At 43.7% G+C, this 19,520-nt stretch overlaps 1 protein-coding gene across 6 annotated transcripts in view; it reads right to left on the bottom strand.

The window, feature by feature from the left end:
• LOC125767871 (calcium-transporting ATPase sarcoplasmic/endoplasmic reticulum type) overlaps nt 1-18,682 on the bottom strand; it is a 32,454-nt gene extending 13,772 nt beyond the window's left edge. For 4 of the 6 annotated variants that reach the window (XM_049434823.1, XM_049434825.1, XM_049434822.1 and 1 more), the window contains exons 1-3: nt 18,550-18,682; nt 10,041-10,189; nt 1,689-1,706 (exon numbers count right to left, since the gene is read on the bottom strand). In XM_049434823.1, the coding sequence (XP_049290780.1) occupies nt 1,689-1,706; nt 10,041-10,158 (136 nt within the window). In that variant the 5' untranslated portion in view covers nt 10,159-10,189; nt 18,550-18,682. Of the gene's footprint in view, nt 1-1,688; nt 1,707-10,040; nt 10,190-11,779; nt 11,936-13,384; nt 13,564-18,549 lie in introns of those variants that run through there. The other 2 variants (XM_049434820.1, XM_049434821.1) reach the window with 2 other exon arrangements.
• Between the last annotated feature and the right edge of the window lie 838 nt (nt 18,683-19,520).

The raw sequence follows: 19,520 nt of genomic DNA, 5'->3' as shown, positions 1-19,520 counted from the left end.
GATTACCCCCAGTCAGGCAAACATTTGGTTTCAATTAATCTGTGTTGTTTTACGAGGCATTACAGCACAAAAGCGTTCGGCATTATCAACAAACGCCGGCTTTCCCGGCAATTCATATCACCAGGATTTCATACTATTTGTCACCTGATACACTGCTATACAGTGCCTATCACAACAAAGGGATTGCTGAACATGCTCATTCCAATTCACGTATTCGTTGGAACCACTGGATTAAACAACCGAAGTGTATAAATAGAAACATCACGAGTGAAAAATGTTCATTTACCACGTGGTATAATGATCCATTTTCCCTGCTAGCATATGCTTCTTTCATCATATCATGTCCTGAGCCTATCTATTTCACGACACAATCTTTTTTTCAATTCTTAATTTTACTTCCGCTCTTCAATCGAAAATGAAGGAAATACACATGAACACGACGATCGCTCTTCCCATTAATATCGTTGGTATGACTGGTTTTCTGGTTTGATGATGCACTGGGGGGCAAGAACAGAGGTCATCGTTTTTGGGGGGATGATCCTGTCCGTAGGTCGAGTAAATATTTTCATCCTTCAAAATGCACACATCACCTTGGGCTTCCACATCACCCGTTGCTCCATGATGAAGATGCAGCGTTATTGGGGGCCATCATCTCGATGCAACCACATCCATCCATATTTACATGCCCTATTTTTTGTCTCATTTCATCGTGCATGCGCCGGTCGGGCTGATATGATGGAATCATTTGCCGGGCACTACGACCAGGCACAAACATTTACACACAGCCATGAATTGGTCTGTGGTTCAAACTCGCGCGCCTGGTGAATCGTTCCATACATCGTGCAACCCACCGTGTTATACTACCTGCGAACGAACAGATTGGTAGCTTCATCTGTTTCTTATCTTATGGCGCCATTAGACCATTCGGGTCCAGCTCGCTGTTTGGTGCGGGCATCCCGTTGCACAGCAAACAGGCAGAACAAAGAACGGGCGTACGGGTTTTCCATACACTTCCATTGAAATTGCTCCACGTCAGCCGAACGAAGACAGTAATATCTGTGTGGTATGTGAAGTTCGTGTGACTTTCACGTACAAATTGCCAGATTTATGAAAACCGTTTCATCTCGTTTGGAACGCCAGCCTGCGCTCCCCGAATGTCTGCTAGGTTAACCGCGAAGGTGCTGCTGGACCGACGACAACGGGATGCCTTTGTTTGATGAATGTTCGCTTCGGTGCCTCCCGGTGGTTTCATTTATCAGGTTAACGTTTCTACCAGCGGTTCTGACGCGCGCATAATATACACTGGACGTCTAGAACCAGTTTCCACAAAACGTCAAGCTGACGACGTCGTCAGACCCAGAAAAGGGTACCGATTTTATTTATTCTTCCAGCTGGATCCGCCATCCATCGACTTCACCTCATCCATCGACATTTACGGACGTTGGCGTTTTGTTTCACCATACTTTGCAACTATTCTTTGTAGCTTGGAAACCACAAGCATACGCCAGTCACTTGCACAAACAATCCAGTTCTAGAAACGCTTCTCCTTTACGGGACCGGAGCAAAAACCCTATCGCGCGATTCCCCGCGTCATGCGATGTACACAGCTGATGAAAACCGACCGCAACTATCGTAACGCGAACGATGCATCGACCTTCGACTCACACAGGTGATGGATGGATACGTACCTTCTTCAGCGGGTAGTTCTGTGGGAGAAAAAAGAAAAAAAGAGAGAACAAAATTTCATTAGTACAAGAGATGCTAATTGGAAGATAGACGCAGAATGTACTAAGATAATGCGCTAAAAAGAATTGACTCGAAGCGAATGAGTTAGTTATCCGAAGATTAGCAAAGGTGAGTGGATTAAATCGCTAATTATCTTAACTGTTTGAGGAATTAATTCAATATACCCCAGATCACTGCTCTACGCAGTTCTGCCTCTGGTACGGTGTAGCCTGTTTTTAAAAGATCAATCGATCGTTCACGTGCTAATTGGAGCAACGCACGTTAAGATTTGCCCATCGATCCCACTTGAGGCAATCCAGTAGATCCACCAACCAAAACCACGTTGCAGTTTGACGTCAACATTTATTTGAATATTAACACCAGAACAATAACGAAAGCAAGCACGAAAATCTAAAAAATGATTGAAACGTTTTTCATACATTCGCCGGTGCGTTACGCACCCCAGAAGACTGGGTCTTCTGACACATAGGAGCCGGTATTGTGGCTTTCTCTTGCTATCACGCATGAACAACTGTCTGTTCTAGACACGGCAACAGTAACAGCGAAGGAGAGAAGGAAAAATAATCAACCTCACGCAAAAAGGCAACAACCATTCTTCGCTTCTGCTACTGCAGCTGACGATGAGATCCCAACGATGGCAACAACTCTGGTAAGAATGTGCGCGCGGGACCAACCGTCCACAGTTCGCCCCAAAAATAGATGCTTCTCCACTTGAGGGACCAACAACCTACGGCAGGCTACGCTAGAGACAGGCAGGGGAAGGACAGGACAGTACGCAGAGTCAGGTGGGCGCCCGCGCTTCTAATACACAACTCTCGGACACAGTACCACCAACAATAGCACCAACGGCAAACAAACTTCCTCCACAACTTCGTTGCCCGAATTACCGGTAGAAAGGGACAACATTTCCTACAGCTGTAGCTCTTGCTCGCTGCAAGCGAGTAATGTTTGTTTTTTTTTTTTTTGTAGCGTGGTCGTGTGTGTGTTCAATTTTCTACGCACTGTCCAAGAATCCAGCCTCTATCGTCCGGGGATGGAAACCAGAGTGTGAAAAATGCAGACTGAAGAGAATGCCGGTAAAAGAGCACTACCGAGTTACAGACACACCCGCAAGACCGTCGACGGACGACCGGTAAGTTGTATATTTATAAATAAGCACGCATTACTACAATCTCTCCCGATGATATGATATTAAATTATTGTTTCTTTATGATCGTGCCGCACCACGGCCCGGAAACAGGACTGAGCGAGTGTGGTAACGATTCCCGGAAGCATGAGTTGATGCGAGGGTGAAAAACTGTCTTCAAGGTTTTTTGGAAATTCTTCAACGAAAAGTCCTCAAAAAGGCGGATTTTTGTGCTCCAACATTTAATTTTCCAGAATATCTATAACACTTGCACTTATTGTCATTAAGATATGTTCGGAATTGATTCTTGAATTACCCCTCTGGACATGTAGTTCAATGCTTTCGTAAAACAGATATGTATGTGAATAAAATAGGTAAGCTTACTACTAGAACAGCAGACACTTGCTATCCGTGAGGAGAATATTACCCATCGATGACCTCAAACACACTTCCAAATGCCAATCATTTAATATTCTTCACTGCAACCGTCCAATTCAATCCATGACCCCCGCAACAGCCAAACTGTCCTTGCGATTGACAGAGAGATTATTTAGTGAATAAGTCCTTCAAACCACCGGCGACCCCGAACGAATACGTTAACGCATCCCTCGGCTAAACATCAACAAATGTCTACGCAACACATTAAGCCACGTTTTTTCTATCATAATATCGAAGTAAAGAAAAAAACGCGTGTCAAGTGATTTTGTTTTAAAAACATTGAACATCTGTTAATACACTTCTGTTTAGCTGTTCAGTTTGTGTATGAGGGTGTTTTGCTTACCATATTCTTCGCTTTACTCTGATCAGTTAAACAAGATTCTCTCATTCTTCTCCTTCTCTTCATAGAACTATGACTGTTGAAGATTGGTGGAATTCGTACTGTTTTCAACATACTATTATAGGTGTACACAAACGAGAATCAACAAGAAAAACCCCTCTATCTGATCTCCGGTGAGAATTGAAGGGATTTTCCTATTTGCACTAGCAGTTACTCTTCGATGAATCATTCTCATTTGTTCAAAGTAAGGTATTAAAAAAAGTTATAAATCATACATCGCAGACAGTGGCTTGGATGCCTCCTATCGTTTACAAAGCAATCTGATCTAATAAAATCGTTGATCCGCATCTTCATGACGCGATCTCTTCACCAGGCCCTGTGTGCCCTGAAACCATGGTCCGATCGATACCCATCGGTTGTGTTCAAGGGCACGCACAGTGAACGGAATATTAATTTTCCACATTTTAACACTTTCTTTTCGCGGTGATCATGTTGCCCTTGCCCTTGCCTTTCCCTGTGCCCTGTGCCACACAAAACTTGAACGGTTTTAGAATGAGATTTTAGTTAATGACGTCATAAACCTTTCATCACGTTAGATATTTTATGTTTGCCTTTCCGTTACAAACGACTTCTGGAATGTGAAACCCATGCGATGAATTTCCACAAATGGCAGGTGGTTGCGGATATTGGTTCGTGTAACAAATATTTAATAAATATTATTCGTTCAATGTAATCCAGTCAACCTGACATTACTCACCAAATAAACCTTTCACGGTTTGTATTTCGTTCCACACTTATTCAGAGCATAAATGAAAACAAAACCCTCTGAAAAGTAATCAATTTACGCACCCCGTATGTGTGGCTTTCTCATGGATTTTTCCGGGAAGAGAGTGATTTTATAAATATCGCTCAAACGCGTTAGAAAGATTTTAACTTTTAATTTCGTAAGTCGATCAACGGATGCGGATGCGAGTTCATTCCACGAAATCACGGAGCACCAACCAACATTCATCCCCGAAACGAATCCATGCTCGGATCTGCTATTCTGGTCTCAAAAGCGGTCGTACTAAAACAACAGCAGACGACCAGAGATCGTTTGAAGTTGGATTTTTATTATCGATCTTCACTTTATATCTCCAGCGCGAATGCTTTTTTTTGTTCGACTGCACTAGGATGAAGGTTTTAGATGCCAGAAATACCAGACACCTACAGGAAAACATTAAGTGAGATGTTGGTTGAGTATTGCACAAACCCGTGGTTCTAATCGAAACGTATAACCATATGGTAGACTGGTAACAGTTCTACAATCAATGTTAGATGCGGTGTCTCTCTTTTCTCATGATTTATTTCATTTTAAACGATCCTTGACCGAAAGGAGAAAAAAACCTGTCCGGTTGTACTTTTGCAAACTAAACAACAACAACAAAAAAACCGGTGCGTAACAGCACGGCACCAGCACTCTCGTTAACAAAATGTCGGGTTTGGAGTGTGACGGTGCAAATTATTCATAAACAAAACTTCGGAACCAACCGGCAGTACCCAATAACACCCGGGGTTGGTGAGGTACCGCCGCACGCGTACAGACGACCTCATTTCGAATGTGTACACACTTGCACCGTTCGAGGTTGTTGCGCCGAGGGCAATGCCGACGATGCAGTATATATTTCACGCGATTAGCAAATGGATGAAACAAGCTAGAGTAGCGAAGGAAACCTTCTCATCCATCGATCGAACCATCGAGCGAGAGACTCCCGAGTTTAATCGAACCCGAGCTGGGTTCCGGCGTGGACATGATGATTGCCATAAAATGATTGAGATGACAAAAACTATCCACTGTCGGTGCATTAGCTGCTTTTGCTTGTGCGGCCCGCGCGATAGGGGCCGATCATGGTTCATACCACCCCCGACGAGCAAATGAGCTTTTTAAGGGTCGAAACAGCTGTAAGCGTACACGTTTGTTACTCTCCCCGTCCGACCGATACATCGTTTTTTTTGTTTCTTTCACCCCCAAGCAAACCCCGCCTCGTACGTACTGGTACACCTTGTCATTTAGCGTCATCATCGTCGTCGTGGTTTGTCGCCTGAGCGAAAATTATCGCAAGCGAAGGAAGACGACATGGTCGGTTGCTACCGCAATCGATCCTCCAACAGTGGTGGCGATTCGTGCGCTAGAGTGTGTGTGTATGTGTTAGTGTAAACCGCACACGATCATCCCCGGCTTATAAGGGGTGGGATGTGCAGTAACGTTCTTTGACGTCAAAGCGATTCTCCACGATCGTGGTTTACTCCAACAAGGCGCCTTCCCATGAAGGCGTCGTACCCCTACCATCGATTCAAGACGTCAAAACCAGCGGCGATCGTGAGTATATGCCGCCCGTCTGGGGTTGGAGCAATGCTTACGCACGTGGCCACATCTTCGCACACACACACACGCGGTGCGCTCTCCCAACTGTAGAGCACACCGGGAGAGTAATCTCTCATCCCTCGTGGCCCATCTGTACAAAATCCATTTCTCCGTAAGAATGTTGTGAAATTGCACATTGAAGCTGAAGACGTTAGAAGCTAGTATCAGCGAATCGGTCCACGATACCACGCATTTCGCAAAAAAAAACAGCTACACCCTTCTCCAGGATCGTTGTTTACATGAGCAGGGAGTAAAGCTTCTTCCAGCAAATCTCGTGATATTGAACGCGAATCACCTTGACCAACGCAAAACAGCAAAAGGTGTGGATATACACGATCGATTAGCACCTTTCGTTCTACGCCCCACTGATGCTGGATGGCTACGACGCAACACTAGGCGTGCATAACCGTCAAGGCAACGGAAGATCTCGAAAATAGATCACACCAAATATTGCTCCCCGCTTGAAAGAAGACGACCACGCTCCACTTCTTTTGTTCACGATTTAACCTCGGCGATTTGTGTGTGAGGTACTACATTTTGGAACCCAAGTTACGTCGTCCACCTGTTTGGTTCAGCTTGTTGTGAAATTTTCATCATACCAGACAATCGAGATATGTGAAAGAAACATTAAATCTTCATGTCTGATGATGCGGTTGGCAAGAACCTTAGAAGAGAGAAAGAGCAACCCAAAACAAAAATGTTTGCCATTTGCTTGAGCTTTTGCGTGACCTTGGAGACCTAATTTATTCCAGTTTGATCCTCGAAATTATTGAATTATTGGATATCCTGCGTTTCAGGTTTGCCCTCATGCCATCTTTGGTAAAAAATTATTCTTCAGAAGTCGACACGAAACTTCGCACTAGAACTCTCAGTTACACCTTATGGAAGATTGTCTGCTTCTCAACAACTTCGACTGACACTTCCGCATAACAAAGTCCCATATTGTCCCTGTAATTCTACACTGTTTGGCTGATTGCTTCAACCTGCAGGGAGGAACAACGGGATCACTTAATTTTCGACCTTCATCTTGAGGTTCTGCTTCACTTTTCGGTGATGTCTGGCTGCTGCTGAGTGACCAGAACAAGGCTTCTTTGATGTTATAGTCTTTCTCCAGATTCGGAAATGAAAAATAGATGTCAAATCGACTGAACCCGCGGACACGACAAAAAGAGAACTTGCTAAAAGTTAGTGGTGGAATCTTTCATTATTCTTCCATTCCTCTGTTTCGGTTACACCCACAGAACCTCTTTAGTAGTCATCACTCAAATAAAGCATCGAATCGATTGTTCGGGACAAGTTTAGGACACGTGTTACAAGTAAACGCACACCTTCTTCCTTCGCACTCTTCGCAAAACACAATGACCAGACACAAAAGCTTCCGCGTACAAAAGTGTTTGCGTTTGCATGTATGCTACTATCAATCACAGGCCCAACTCGTATGGAAAACGTGCTGTGACCCGGTTAAAGGGCTTAAGCTACGACGCAGCCTTTGCCCACCGTTGACTGTCATCGAACGCGAGTGCAATTTCGCTTGACATTGTCCTTCCACCCCATCGATGAAAGGGTGAAAACTTTCAAGTGGTTATGATTTCCCAACCCTTCAAGACACTTTTCCTTCGTCGTCTATCGTTCCCGGTACGCGTCAACGCCGGAGCCAGTTTGGACTACGATAACTCAAGGAGACCCTTTTTTGTGGAAGAACCCTTATGCGCTTCTGACACGTACCGGGCAAGAGAGAGTGTGGCACCGTGGCTTTGACCCCTGGCACAAAATGTGGAATTTAATTTTCTTCCAAATGCAATTTAGCCCACAATTTATATTACACATCGACAAGAATCCTGTTCAACAGCACAAAAAGGGTGTTTGGGATGCATTTTGGAGTAATAAGATTACCCAGTTTATTACACTATTTCACTACATTATGCTACCGAGCGGTGTCTGTGTGTGCGAGGCTTTTGTTAAACTCTCTTCTGCCAGAGCCGAACTACCGACCGACTTGGCAAAACGGGATGTTTGCCATCGTACACGATGGCACTATTGACCCACGGCAAACATTTGCAATTGTTTTTTTTTTTTCAAAATGAACCAGTTGTACAATTTTCTTTCCAAGACACTTTTACACCCCATCTACTTCGGCAAGATGAGTAACCGGGCACTTTTCTACATCCATTTGGCTAATTACCGACGATTGATTAATGATGAAAAGCGGCAGTACTAAAGACGAACGAGCCAACCACCCTCTAAATGGCACCATCCCTAATTGGATTATCACCAACTCGTACGAATCGTGTGAAAGAAAAAGGAAATGTTTGTAAGTTAAAGCCATGCGCTACCGAAAGCAAATGGAACGAATAGGCAGCACACACGGTCGGTTTGTTTCGCACTTGGGCAAACAGGTGGTTCGGACGAACGGTCGCCTACTGATAACCTAATCTTACATTGTGCTATCGGATCCCGGGGGTGCCGAGTATAAGGTTGCTATCGGCATTAATAAATTGTTTAACTCACTCACAAAAAAAACCCTCTATCATCCGCAGTTCGAATAACTCAATTACATTGATCGTAAAAATTTGGAGCCACTGTTATTTGGAATCCGATTCAGTTTTCTTCCCGATCCGGCTGCCGAGCCGAAACAGATTTCTTCCAGCGATGGAAAATAGCACCATTCTTCTTAGTTCCAGTGAGTGGTGCTCTCGTGAAAACCGTTGGTGAACACCACACAAATTGCTATATTTAGCGCACTTCCACCGGTCTTAAATCGTGCCGGTTTTAATTGATTTTTCGTGATGTATTGTAATAAATGGGCCCTTACGAGCCTTCCTTCCTTTTTTTGTTTTAGAAGGTCAGCGCGCAGGCAAGGACAACAAGGGATGATAGGGGCCAGCAGAAAAACAACTAACCGAACCAAAACAAATCGCAGCATCTTGATTCGGTACGAAATTTTGAATCATTTGATCGTGTTGATGTTTACCGAATTTCACCGGTGGGAGGTGGTAAAGGTTTAGCTATAAATTAAAAATTTCTCCCAAGGTTTTCAAACGCGTGATTAAGATGGGGAAATTTTCACCATAAACCCACCTTTCTGCCACATTTGTTCAAGGATGGCGGCAGTTCAAGGTCTGTTTCCTTTTTTTTTTTTTGAGATGCAAACAAACGTAACGACTACAAATTATTCAATGTTTAATTATGAACAATTTAACTACTCCAGACGGGTGTCACACACCAATCGTGAAGCTATAAAGCTGGGTTAACATAAATTATCTGACCCTTTAGCATACGAAATCGTTCCGTAGCATGCACGGTTATTATTCGTGGCACAGGTGTGCGAGGGTTGTAGCGCGCTAGAATTTCACAGTCGTGCCTGTTACTTATCGAAAACCGAGCTCACTCATTTGCATTCACAAGCAAAACAAAGCAAAGAAAAAGTAAAACACCTCCCGAAGGCTAATAGCATCCGCCTTAATGACCTTCTCCTTCGCTACACCTTTATCTCCGGAAAGTAACAAGCACTTCCACAGCGAGATACCGGATAGTTATCTTCTCTTTTACTTTACGAAAAATGGTAGTGCACGTGAGCTTTTGAGGGAGGGGGACGAGAGCAAAGCCACATGTTCGATTTTTACCAAACAACTTGAATGTTGTAACGAGTGGCCACGCTGGAGTCTATTGGCCAACGCTAGCAAATCGACATTTTTCGTGATGTCTCGCCCAGATCCGGCCACTTGGTACACTCGTGCCTTAAAAGTATTGCACCCGTTTGTCTTCTTGGGTGTTCTTTTTTCCGAAATTCCTCTTTTGCTTCCGCTTTTGCTTCCATTTTTGTTCGCAACCAGACAGTATGAAATTTTCTCTCGGTCGCTTGCTTCGAAAATGAAAGAAGCTTCTTCTTTTGAAGGTAACTTTTAAATGAGGGCTTCGGTAAACGAAAAGATAGATGATCTACAAAAGAAAAAAAAACGGTAACACCAACGGTGCGTGACACTTACCATTGGGTCCATACTTCTTCTGGTATTCCTTCACCTGGTCAGGGGTGAGACCCTTCTCCTGGTCGACGCGGAAGAAACCTAGGACTTCATCGACGGTCTTGCTATGGCCGTCCTCCATGGTGGGTGATTATTTTGTGTTACCGGCAGTTCTGTGTTAATCGAAAAACGAGATAAAACAAAGGGAAAACATAAATATATATATATTTGTTCTGTGCTAGATGATTCTTTAAGCGATGGAATTCCATCCGTTTTTTGTTTTTCCCGACGCATCATGATGGTTCGACGTTGTTGGTGGTGGTGGTGGTGGTGGGTATTTGGTGGCAGTTGTTCCGCACAATTTCAATCGCAACGGTCACACAGCTGATAGTGACGGCCGTAAGGCAAGGAACAGATCGCTTGACCCGATTGTGACACATGCACGCGCTGTTGACTAAGAAACTTGACCGATGGTGAAATGCCGTGTAATGCACACTGGTACACGTACGCGAAAACCCTCCCTCCAAAGGGGGCACCATTTTTGAAGTTCATTACCCCCCTTTTTTCCGCACTATGTGGCACTGTTGACGTTTGAACGTTCCGGTTGTGGCACTTTCGTACCGGTGTAACGAAATGATTTGTCTTCACCTGGTGGGTCCAAGTAATCGTTTGCTTCCAAAAGCACGTTGCTACTTTACAGGCACAATACCTATTTCCAACCTAAAAAAAACCGCACGACACACACCGCTTGCTTCCGTTTTCTTTCATAACCTTAAAAACCTGCCAACTCCCCGGGGGGGGGGGGGGCAGACCACCTTCTAAATGGGCAAACGGTTGACAATACTTGCTTCGGAGGCAAAAGGTGTTACAGATTACACTTTTCTTCAAGCAACACAAGATGCTTGCATTTGGAAACTTTAGCACACTATTAACTGACCGACGACGTCTACTGTGATCGAAAGACGAGATTATCTAAAACACTGATATACGAAGGAAAAACTATCTCACCGAAACATTCCTTCCTTTAGCGGAGACGGTAAGACCTCGTTCGCTCTTTTCGATAAACACTTACGTGGTGATTTGTGTATTGCGCCACGGTTACAGGGCAAAGAGAGGGAACGGGTAGAAGAGAAGAAAAAAAAAGGAAACACGCATTCGCAACCCAACCGTGAAAGCAGAAGAAAAAAAAATCGCACGCACACTCACACACCCAAGCGCGCGCGGTGCGATCGCACACACACGCGCGGCTCTCTCGTGCAAAGGTTTTTGAAACGGTAGGCATGAGCTGGCCAAAACCGCGATGTCTGCTTCAAGAGTTGTAGTTTTCCGTACAGCATGATTCTGCACGATAATGTACACAATTTCACACGGATCCAGTTCCAGCTAAGCTCGTGCAGCTATGTTTACCGTGTATGGGCTTTTACTATCAGCGAAAACGTCCTTACAGCAATCCGCTCCACATCACACACTTCCCCGCTCTTTATTTCACTCTTTACAACGGACACACAAACACACACACATTCATGCACGCCAGTAACTGAAAACGCATGATTTTGCTCTTGTTTGCAGGAGCGAATGGAAATTACAATCGCATTAAAAATAAAAAGCCTCGCACCAGCTGGGTGTTTTACGTGGAAATTCCGTACATCGTGCAGTTGCAAGAAAACCTCAGACAGGGCATGCGAAAGGAGCGAGTAAAAACGCCAACTAATCCCGCGGACTTAAAAAAAAAGATAACAGCCACTTTTGCCACTATTACTAACCAGGATTTTTTTGCTATCGCACCCCCGCTCAGGCGAGGAGAAGCGCACGGAAACTGCAACGAAACAAACAACTGCACTCCGCGCGCAACACGAGAAACAATTGCAAGCACAAAGGACGGACGGCGTAAACCCGTTCGCTTTGCAAGGAAATAAACGACAAATTAACCTTTTTTTTCTATGCGACCGGATCTTTGATTACTTTTTTTCAATCCCACCAGCTGCCAAATGTTGCACACTGGGCGTGCATGCGGACACGCGTCGGTGACATTTGCATGGAAAGTTGCAATTGTGTAACGGTTTGAAAAATGCCACAATAGGAAGTAAAATTCTTGCAAACAGATTTACAGCATGACTAATAAGCAAAATTGTAAAAATTAAAAGTTTCTAGCTAGAAAAAACTAAAATCTTCTAAAAAATTTAAAGTACTCTAGCGGGAGGTTATAAACATTTCCACATGGCCGTTCCCCAAGCAGCGTTCGAGCGAATATGGAAATGAAGAGCTGTCAGTTGGTTTCGCATGATTTTGAATCTCAACTGACAGCATTTTCGTTCGTTTGCTTTCATTCGCGTGTTAATTGTTTTAATCAGTTTAGTTACAATGGTTTCCTTTATAAATTATGATGAGTTTGTTCTATTTTCGTGGAGGAATAAGCTAAATCGAGTATTATGTATCTCACAATCTCTTGATCTCTTCTTGGTAGTGCAATTCTCTTATACCGGGTAAAATATTTGAGTATCGTTAAAAAATGAACTGATATCCTTTTAGCTTTCAACATTCAATTGTACGATACCAATATATACTACGAATTCTACCAGATAGTGCCTCACTGAATGAAAATGCGGCCCAAGGTAGCATTTCCTCGCGCTAATTGATATATGCTGCTGCTAATGGGGGTTTCCCTTTAGCGCGCAAATGGCCGGCAAATGAGGGCTAGCAATTTAGAACAGCTTAACATTGCTCTACAAATTGCACCTCCCCATGCGGATGGCCGTCCGTACACGAAATGCACTAATTTAGCTCACCGATAAAGATACAGCTGCCGTTCAAAGGGCTGAAGCTATTTTTGGGACTTTACTGTCTGACACGCCAAATCAGTTTATATAAAAAAAAAGAAACAACACACAAAAGTGAAACTGCCATTGACCGAATCCGTTTGATCGCCTTTGATCATTGGGTGGGTTTTCACGTGGGAGATCAACAGCAATGCCCTCGGATGCTGAGGTTTTTCTTGAATTGCTTTCGCTAGTCGACGATGTTGTTGACGTCCAGACGATAGTTTTCCTTCTTTGACGGCGCAATTGCTGCGCACACGTTATACTATTTCGTTCAACGAAGTTGATTAAAATGTTGAGAAACTGCACAGCGCCATTGGTTTGTTTGAAAGGAAAAGCTTTAGCGCTTGATCGCTAGTCGGAAGCACATTATTCTAACACGTTTCCTTATATTGTGGATAGATTTTATCCTAACAAGACTTCTTAATATAGACACAGTTTTTCCCCACAATCTTAAACAGTCTTAAAGAACTCACTGTAAATGGTACACGATCCTCAAACGTTGGATTATTCCTTATGGAATGGAACCAAGAACAGGCGGAACACACTCACCGAATGTATCTGCGCGATCGTTATGTAACGGAGCACTTGAGCAGCCAACTAGTCGCGGTCAGTTGGTGCCGTTGGGGCTCTACACGCAGGCGGGTAGAGACAGTGATCACAAAACGTTACACGCAAGGACAGTAACGCAGTGACCGAAACTGTGCACACCAGTGAAACGTTCGTGAACAACTAAAGATCTCTTCCCGTTGGAATATAGCGATCGGCGCCGAAAGTATCTCCGAGAGTGGAGTATTTCAAGACGAGCAAAAAAAAAAACAATCCTTTGCTCTTACTCTTAATACTATATGGGTTTTAGAGTAATTTTGTTCTATCTGTACCTCACTTGTTGTTAGTTTTTCCAAGGGATAAAAAAAAATCTCTACCAACCTGTACGAACAATCGGATCCACTGCTCCGGCAGTCTCTGACGAGCGAGGAAAATTCGTACGATTCGCGATCACAATACAGAGAGTGAGATAGTTCTCTCATGCATCTTTCAAGATGATCAAGCGGGACCAGCTCGGATCTTCAGTCGGACATGCGCAATAAGCCACCTGCCAAAGTCCGGCTGCCTCTACAAGTTTGGCGGTCCCCAGATGGCCTTTCCAAGTCAACGCAAGTCCCCGGGAAACAGAGGTACCACTTTTAGAACGCTCGACCATACCTAGGACTTTGGTCATCCGAGAAGAACTACACCAGAAGCAACCCTCTTTCGGTTTCCATTTGGCCGTCGTCTACCAAACATGATGGACGCTCGCATGGGGAAATGAGTTTTTGCTACAGTCAACGCTTGTTTAGCGTGGAAAAGAGGCCACTGCAAGAGTTACTGTTGGTACTGGTTGAAAGCGTAACTCCACAGCCATGTGGTCTGGGCCGAGATCCGACAGATAGATCGGTAAAAATTTAATCCAAACCAGTATGAGTCAGTGAAAGCAACTTTCCATCTTTCATCCTTTCCGCCGTACAGCGAACCACTTGAAATCTTTCACCAAGTATAATTCGAATTCGGCAAAAAAAAACTGCTGATCGCTCCGGAATCATCATTTCGCAACATCCGCAACTTGGTAATAGCTGCATGGTTGGTAGTTTGGTGAATTCCGATCAACCTGCTATTAGACCCCGATGCACCTTACAGCTATCGTTCAATTATTTTTACCCAATCCCCAGGGTCGCCCGGTTAATATTAGAAGGTGCAGAATAAATTATTTTAAAAATAAAATAATCCCACTCTCGTTACGCTCGCATACGCGTGTGCTCCGGATGCATTCCGGCAACCGAACCGAGGGGTGGAAAATTTCAAACCGGAAAATAGGCCATCATAAGCTGGGCAGCAGTTTGCAAAAAGAGATGCATTTTGATGGACAGAAATGGGTTGATATGCATTTAAATAAAAATGGAGTGCAAATTGAAGGAATTACTGAGCGGGAAAAATGATTGTTTTGCGTTTTTTCGTGTGTGCCGTCTCTCCAATATACAGCTTACAATGTGCTTAGTGTTCACATCCTATCAAAAAGTGTTTCACAAACCGTCTGGCAACACACATACGACCTAAACCAAAAATATAAAAAAAAACTTCCCCCCGACAGGGGCGGTATCGTAACGGAGGGAAAAAGTCATAAAAATTGGCAGTTTTAAATACAACGAACGACTGGAACGGTACGACGGAAGAGCAAATGCGAGAGGCAGGTTGAAGCAATTAGAAAATGATTTCCATTGCCATTTGGAATTATAGGGATGGGGGTGATTTAACTCCTCCCTCCCTCCCTCACGCCCCTCTTTTAGCTGTAGGTAGATTTTCCTGCCCCCAAAAAAACCTCGTGTGGGATGTAGTTTTGATGTTGAAAATAAATAAATAAATATACGATCGTGTACTTGAACTCGGCGCGTGAACTGATGATGGTCTGGCTCGGTGAAAAACTGTTCCACACAGCGTTTGTGTGGAAGCACTAGGAAGTCTTTGCGAATATTGTTTTCATATTATTGAAGGCCAATGAAATGGCGGGATTTGTTTTCCTTGTACTAAGGACACGTGTACTAAAAACCTTAGCAGTTTTAGTACAACAAAATTGTGTTCAATCAAATGTGCTTCCTTCCAGGGAATTATGAGTAATCGAACTACATTATACATGTAACATAATCCGGTCCATTTTTGGTGCATTGTTCGAAGCAAAACAAACAACTGTTGTTGTGTATAATCCATACACAACAGCAGTGGATCACCTTTCAACGTCCGTTTCCCGCGTACTACCGGTCCGTTGTACGAAACGGTAATATAATAATAATCCGATATTTGCCTCCGGTCACTGTTATGGAAGATATTTGTTTATGCTTTCCACACCGGGTGTTGGGCGAGTACTGGAACTACATAAATTTTCCCGTTAGAAAAAAAGAAGAGCTCCCAAAGGAACTGGACGATCAGGGTAGACCAGGAAAGCGTGCGAATTTCTTATGTTTTGTTGTTAAAAGGTGAAGTTAGTACGCTGATATTGATAAAACAAACAGATTGCAGCTGTGAAATGGTTCCTTCCCAATGGCCATATTATTAATGTAAATATTTTTTTGATAATCAATAACATCAAAATTGTTTCCTATCGGTTTCCACGGTTTTGCAAGAGAAGAAAAAAAACCTATGTACTGTAAAAATGTACTTCTCCTGGGCTGACATCATTGGTGGATGTCTATTTAAGCGCGAAAAGTGCTAACAAACTCCATGATGGATGCACTCAAGGCGCCCGCGTCTTTCTCTCTCTCTCACTCTGTCTCTCTCTGTGTGTCTGTGTAGTTAGGCATAACAACAGGTGAACCGAATCCCGAAACTGTTACCGTTACGTTATCCCTCTTTTGCCAAAAAAAAAGATGGCAGGAATTTACGTTTCATCAATCAGTACCGAAATAGAAACGTTCCCTCATCCGCAGCACCTTCTTTAAACCGTGCGCCTACCGGGTACGGGTTTTCATCCGTTTTTTACCCCTCTAAACCTCCCCCTTTTTCCGGCTGTATCGTGTTAGTGTAGCTTTTTTCTTGTAGTTAGTTGCGTTTCATGATGTACTTTCTTGGCAAAACGAGCGCTTCACTGGTTTCGGGTTTTTTTTGGCTAATGTCAGCCAATATTTGATCTAAGCCTGAGTTGGAATCTTGTTGAGGTACTGATCCATACTGCCCTGTGTATGTGTGTGTTTACGCCACACCATTAGGGGCGCAAAGAGGGTGGTAAGAATGGTGGAAGAAAAAAAGGGGGAAATAGAAACCACGACACATGCCAAAATCGGGTGGATAAGTGGCAGAAGAATGGAGGATACCGATCAACACTTGTCAAGTGCACTCAAGTGAAAAAGTTTCGGCACACCATATTTACACACACACACATCTGTAACAGGATGGAGAGTGTAGGGAAAATGTTGTCAAGTAAGAATAAAGCAAAAAAAAAAAATCCCACTGAGAGAAACAGAAAATTGTTACCAAATCGTAATGGACACATTAAAACAGTAAATGAAAAATAATTTTTCATCATGAAACAAACAAATATTTCCACAACCCCACATACACACACACACACAAAGTCGTCGTAGACAGACACGCGAGGGGAAGAAAAATCCCGCTCTGTTGCGCAATAAATTGCGGTGTGAATAAATGAACTAAAAATAGCCATTTCCCTGTACAGTCGTACACACACACATACATACAGATAAATATATATTAATGACACCCCGGGCGCCCAGAGGTTAGGGCCAGCTAGGTGTTTGAGAGCGTGGTCAAACGCAACGAGGACGATCGTTGTGAAGCCGATCGGGAGGATCGTCGGTTTTCGTATTTTGGGGGGGTTGTCGTTAGCCCAGCGTTGACAAAAGGACCTGGTCGGCTAAAAATAGTAACAGGAGGTCGCACAAATATTCCAACACTCTTCCCCTCGCCCCTCCCCACCCATATCGCGCCACGAGGAAAGAGGAGGAAGCTTTTTATGGGTAAAACTCAAGGTGTTTAGCTGGTTCTGCTTTTTAATAAATTTTTCTCTTTATAAATTCATTTGTTTTTAACAAGTGAAAGATCAAATAATGTAAAGCCTCATCTGCCTGATATGATGTAGTTTTGGAGGGAGGAAGGGTACTTATGCGCATATTCATCATCTTGCGATCTCATGCAAAGATCCTATTGCATAACATTCCGCTGCGAACCACGACCCAGGACACAAACACGCCGCCTGCTAATGGGAGGTGGCTGATGTTAAGCGAATTTTTGAAACCTTTTCACCAGGGCCCTGCTGTCACGCACACCGTCCGTGGCCGGTACGCCAAACGACAGGGCAATGCGTTTTTGTTTTTTTTTTTGAAGATCACGCCCAGCTTCTGCTCCTGTTCACAGGGAATATACAGAAAGCACCTGTTCACTATCTATTTTGCTCATCAAAGCAAATAACTTTAAAAATATCATCACTCATAGCGAGCCGGAGGTCGTGTCGTACGGTGTCACTGCTGCTTGACTGCGGCTTGTCCATTTTGTTTGCCATGCCGCCATACGCCATGAGCCTTTTTCAGTTTCTTTTCCTTGGAATGAATATCTTTAAACGAAAACAACGCAAGGTTCTAGTTTTTTTTTTACTTTTCTTTTGAGGGTTTATGGTTCTCTGCAACAGTCGTTTGCAGATGCTTTTTTTGTGGTTGATGATTTAACGATTTATCCCTTTTTTTCGGTGATCTTTTGCAGCTTTAGATTTGGGTGGGTTTTCGTTTTTTTTTCGTTGAGTTATTTAATCCTTTTTCGAGTTTTTGTTTTGTTGGTGCACTTTTCACGCACGGTTGTGTCCTTCCGGGTTTCGTACAATGCTGGTATCAGGTAAACGAAATGTCACAAGTGTCTCACACGATGCGCGGATTAATCACAACTGGCACTTTCGCACTTTTCCAAAACATAAAACTCCGCCCAATTTGCTACGGAATCGGCACCACATCTACACCAGTGGATCACATTTTAGGACCATTTTAGGGGGTATTTCTTTTTTTAAACATTTAAGACAAAAAACTGTCAAAAAAAACTGCCACCATTTCCAAAATGCACCAAACAAACAACGAAAAAAAAACCAACAGGAACCACCTTGCGACGTAAACGGCTTGATGCGTGAGCGGGAAAAACTTGGGACGGACAAAATACACCACTGCTGCTCCTGCTAGACGACTGACCTGTTTCGAAAGGTCGAGACAATCGGCAATGGATCGCCGCCGGGCGAGTCCTTTTATAAATTCCGAACTGGTTCGGGTGCCGGGCCACCGGGACCGAACTGCTCCGGCGCGAACGTGAAAAAAAAACCGCCGTCGGCCGGTACCACTACACTGACACAGACATGGGGACGCCCCGGTCGGTACCGATCGGTGGGACCCGGCACAAACACGCGCACAGTATGGAAATATTCTGAGCAACGAACAGGTGCAGTGTCGATGGTTTGCAGCGTCTGTCACACACCGCCAATTGGGAGGATCTTCGGATCGGAGCTTCAAATCAACGCTTAAAGACCTCCGATGACATCTCAATCGGTGAAGATAGTTGATGCAGGTTTTTAAAGTAGTTTTTAAAATGTTTTGAATTATTTAGAGTATGTAAAATTAATTGCTAAATTTGATGTTATACAATATTAAATTTGAAGATCGGAATAAATCATCCAATTAGTGACCAGTTAATGCTGCTGATAATAATCCAGTAACTCGAAACAAAGTATTAAATATATTCACAATAGAAACGAAAATTTCTTTTTGTTCAATCTACTGTAAATTTCATTTCCTACCATCCCAAAGAAAACGCCGCACAAGGGTTGCACCGGACCTGAACGGTACGGCCCTGCTCATTTGATGGTACGCGTGATGCACATCATCGTTCGGGAGGCATTCATTTCCAACACACGCTTTTGGCGCCAATCCAACCGGGCCGCACTAGCAAAAATGCATTCGAAACGATTTCCAAGGGAAAACTGTTGCTGCTGTGTTACATTCGGGAAGCATTGGTTGAGTTTCATACCGAAACTCAAGACAATACGCAACCAACACGACAAATCTTTCATCGTTCATTTGACTGTCCAATTCGAACAGTCGTTTCATACTCCAGCTTGAGGATGTTTTACAATTGTAAAATTTTGTTTTGTTGAAGCAACGAGACAAAT

This window comes from Anopheles funestus, chromosome 3RL (assembly GCF_943734845.2).
Source record: "Anopheles funestus chromosome 3RL, idAnoFuneDA-416_04, whole genome shotgun sequence".
NCBI lineage: Eukaryota > Metazoa > Arthropoda > Insecta > Diptera > Culicidae > Anopheles > Anopheles funestus.
Note: the sequence above shows the minus strand (reverse complement) of the source record. Positions and strands in the feature narration are given on the sequence as shown.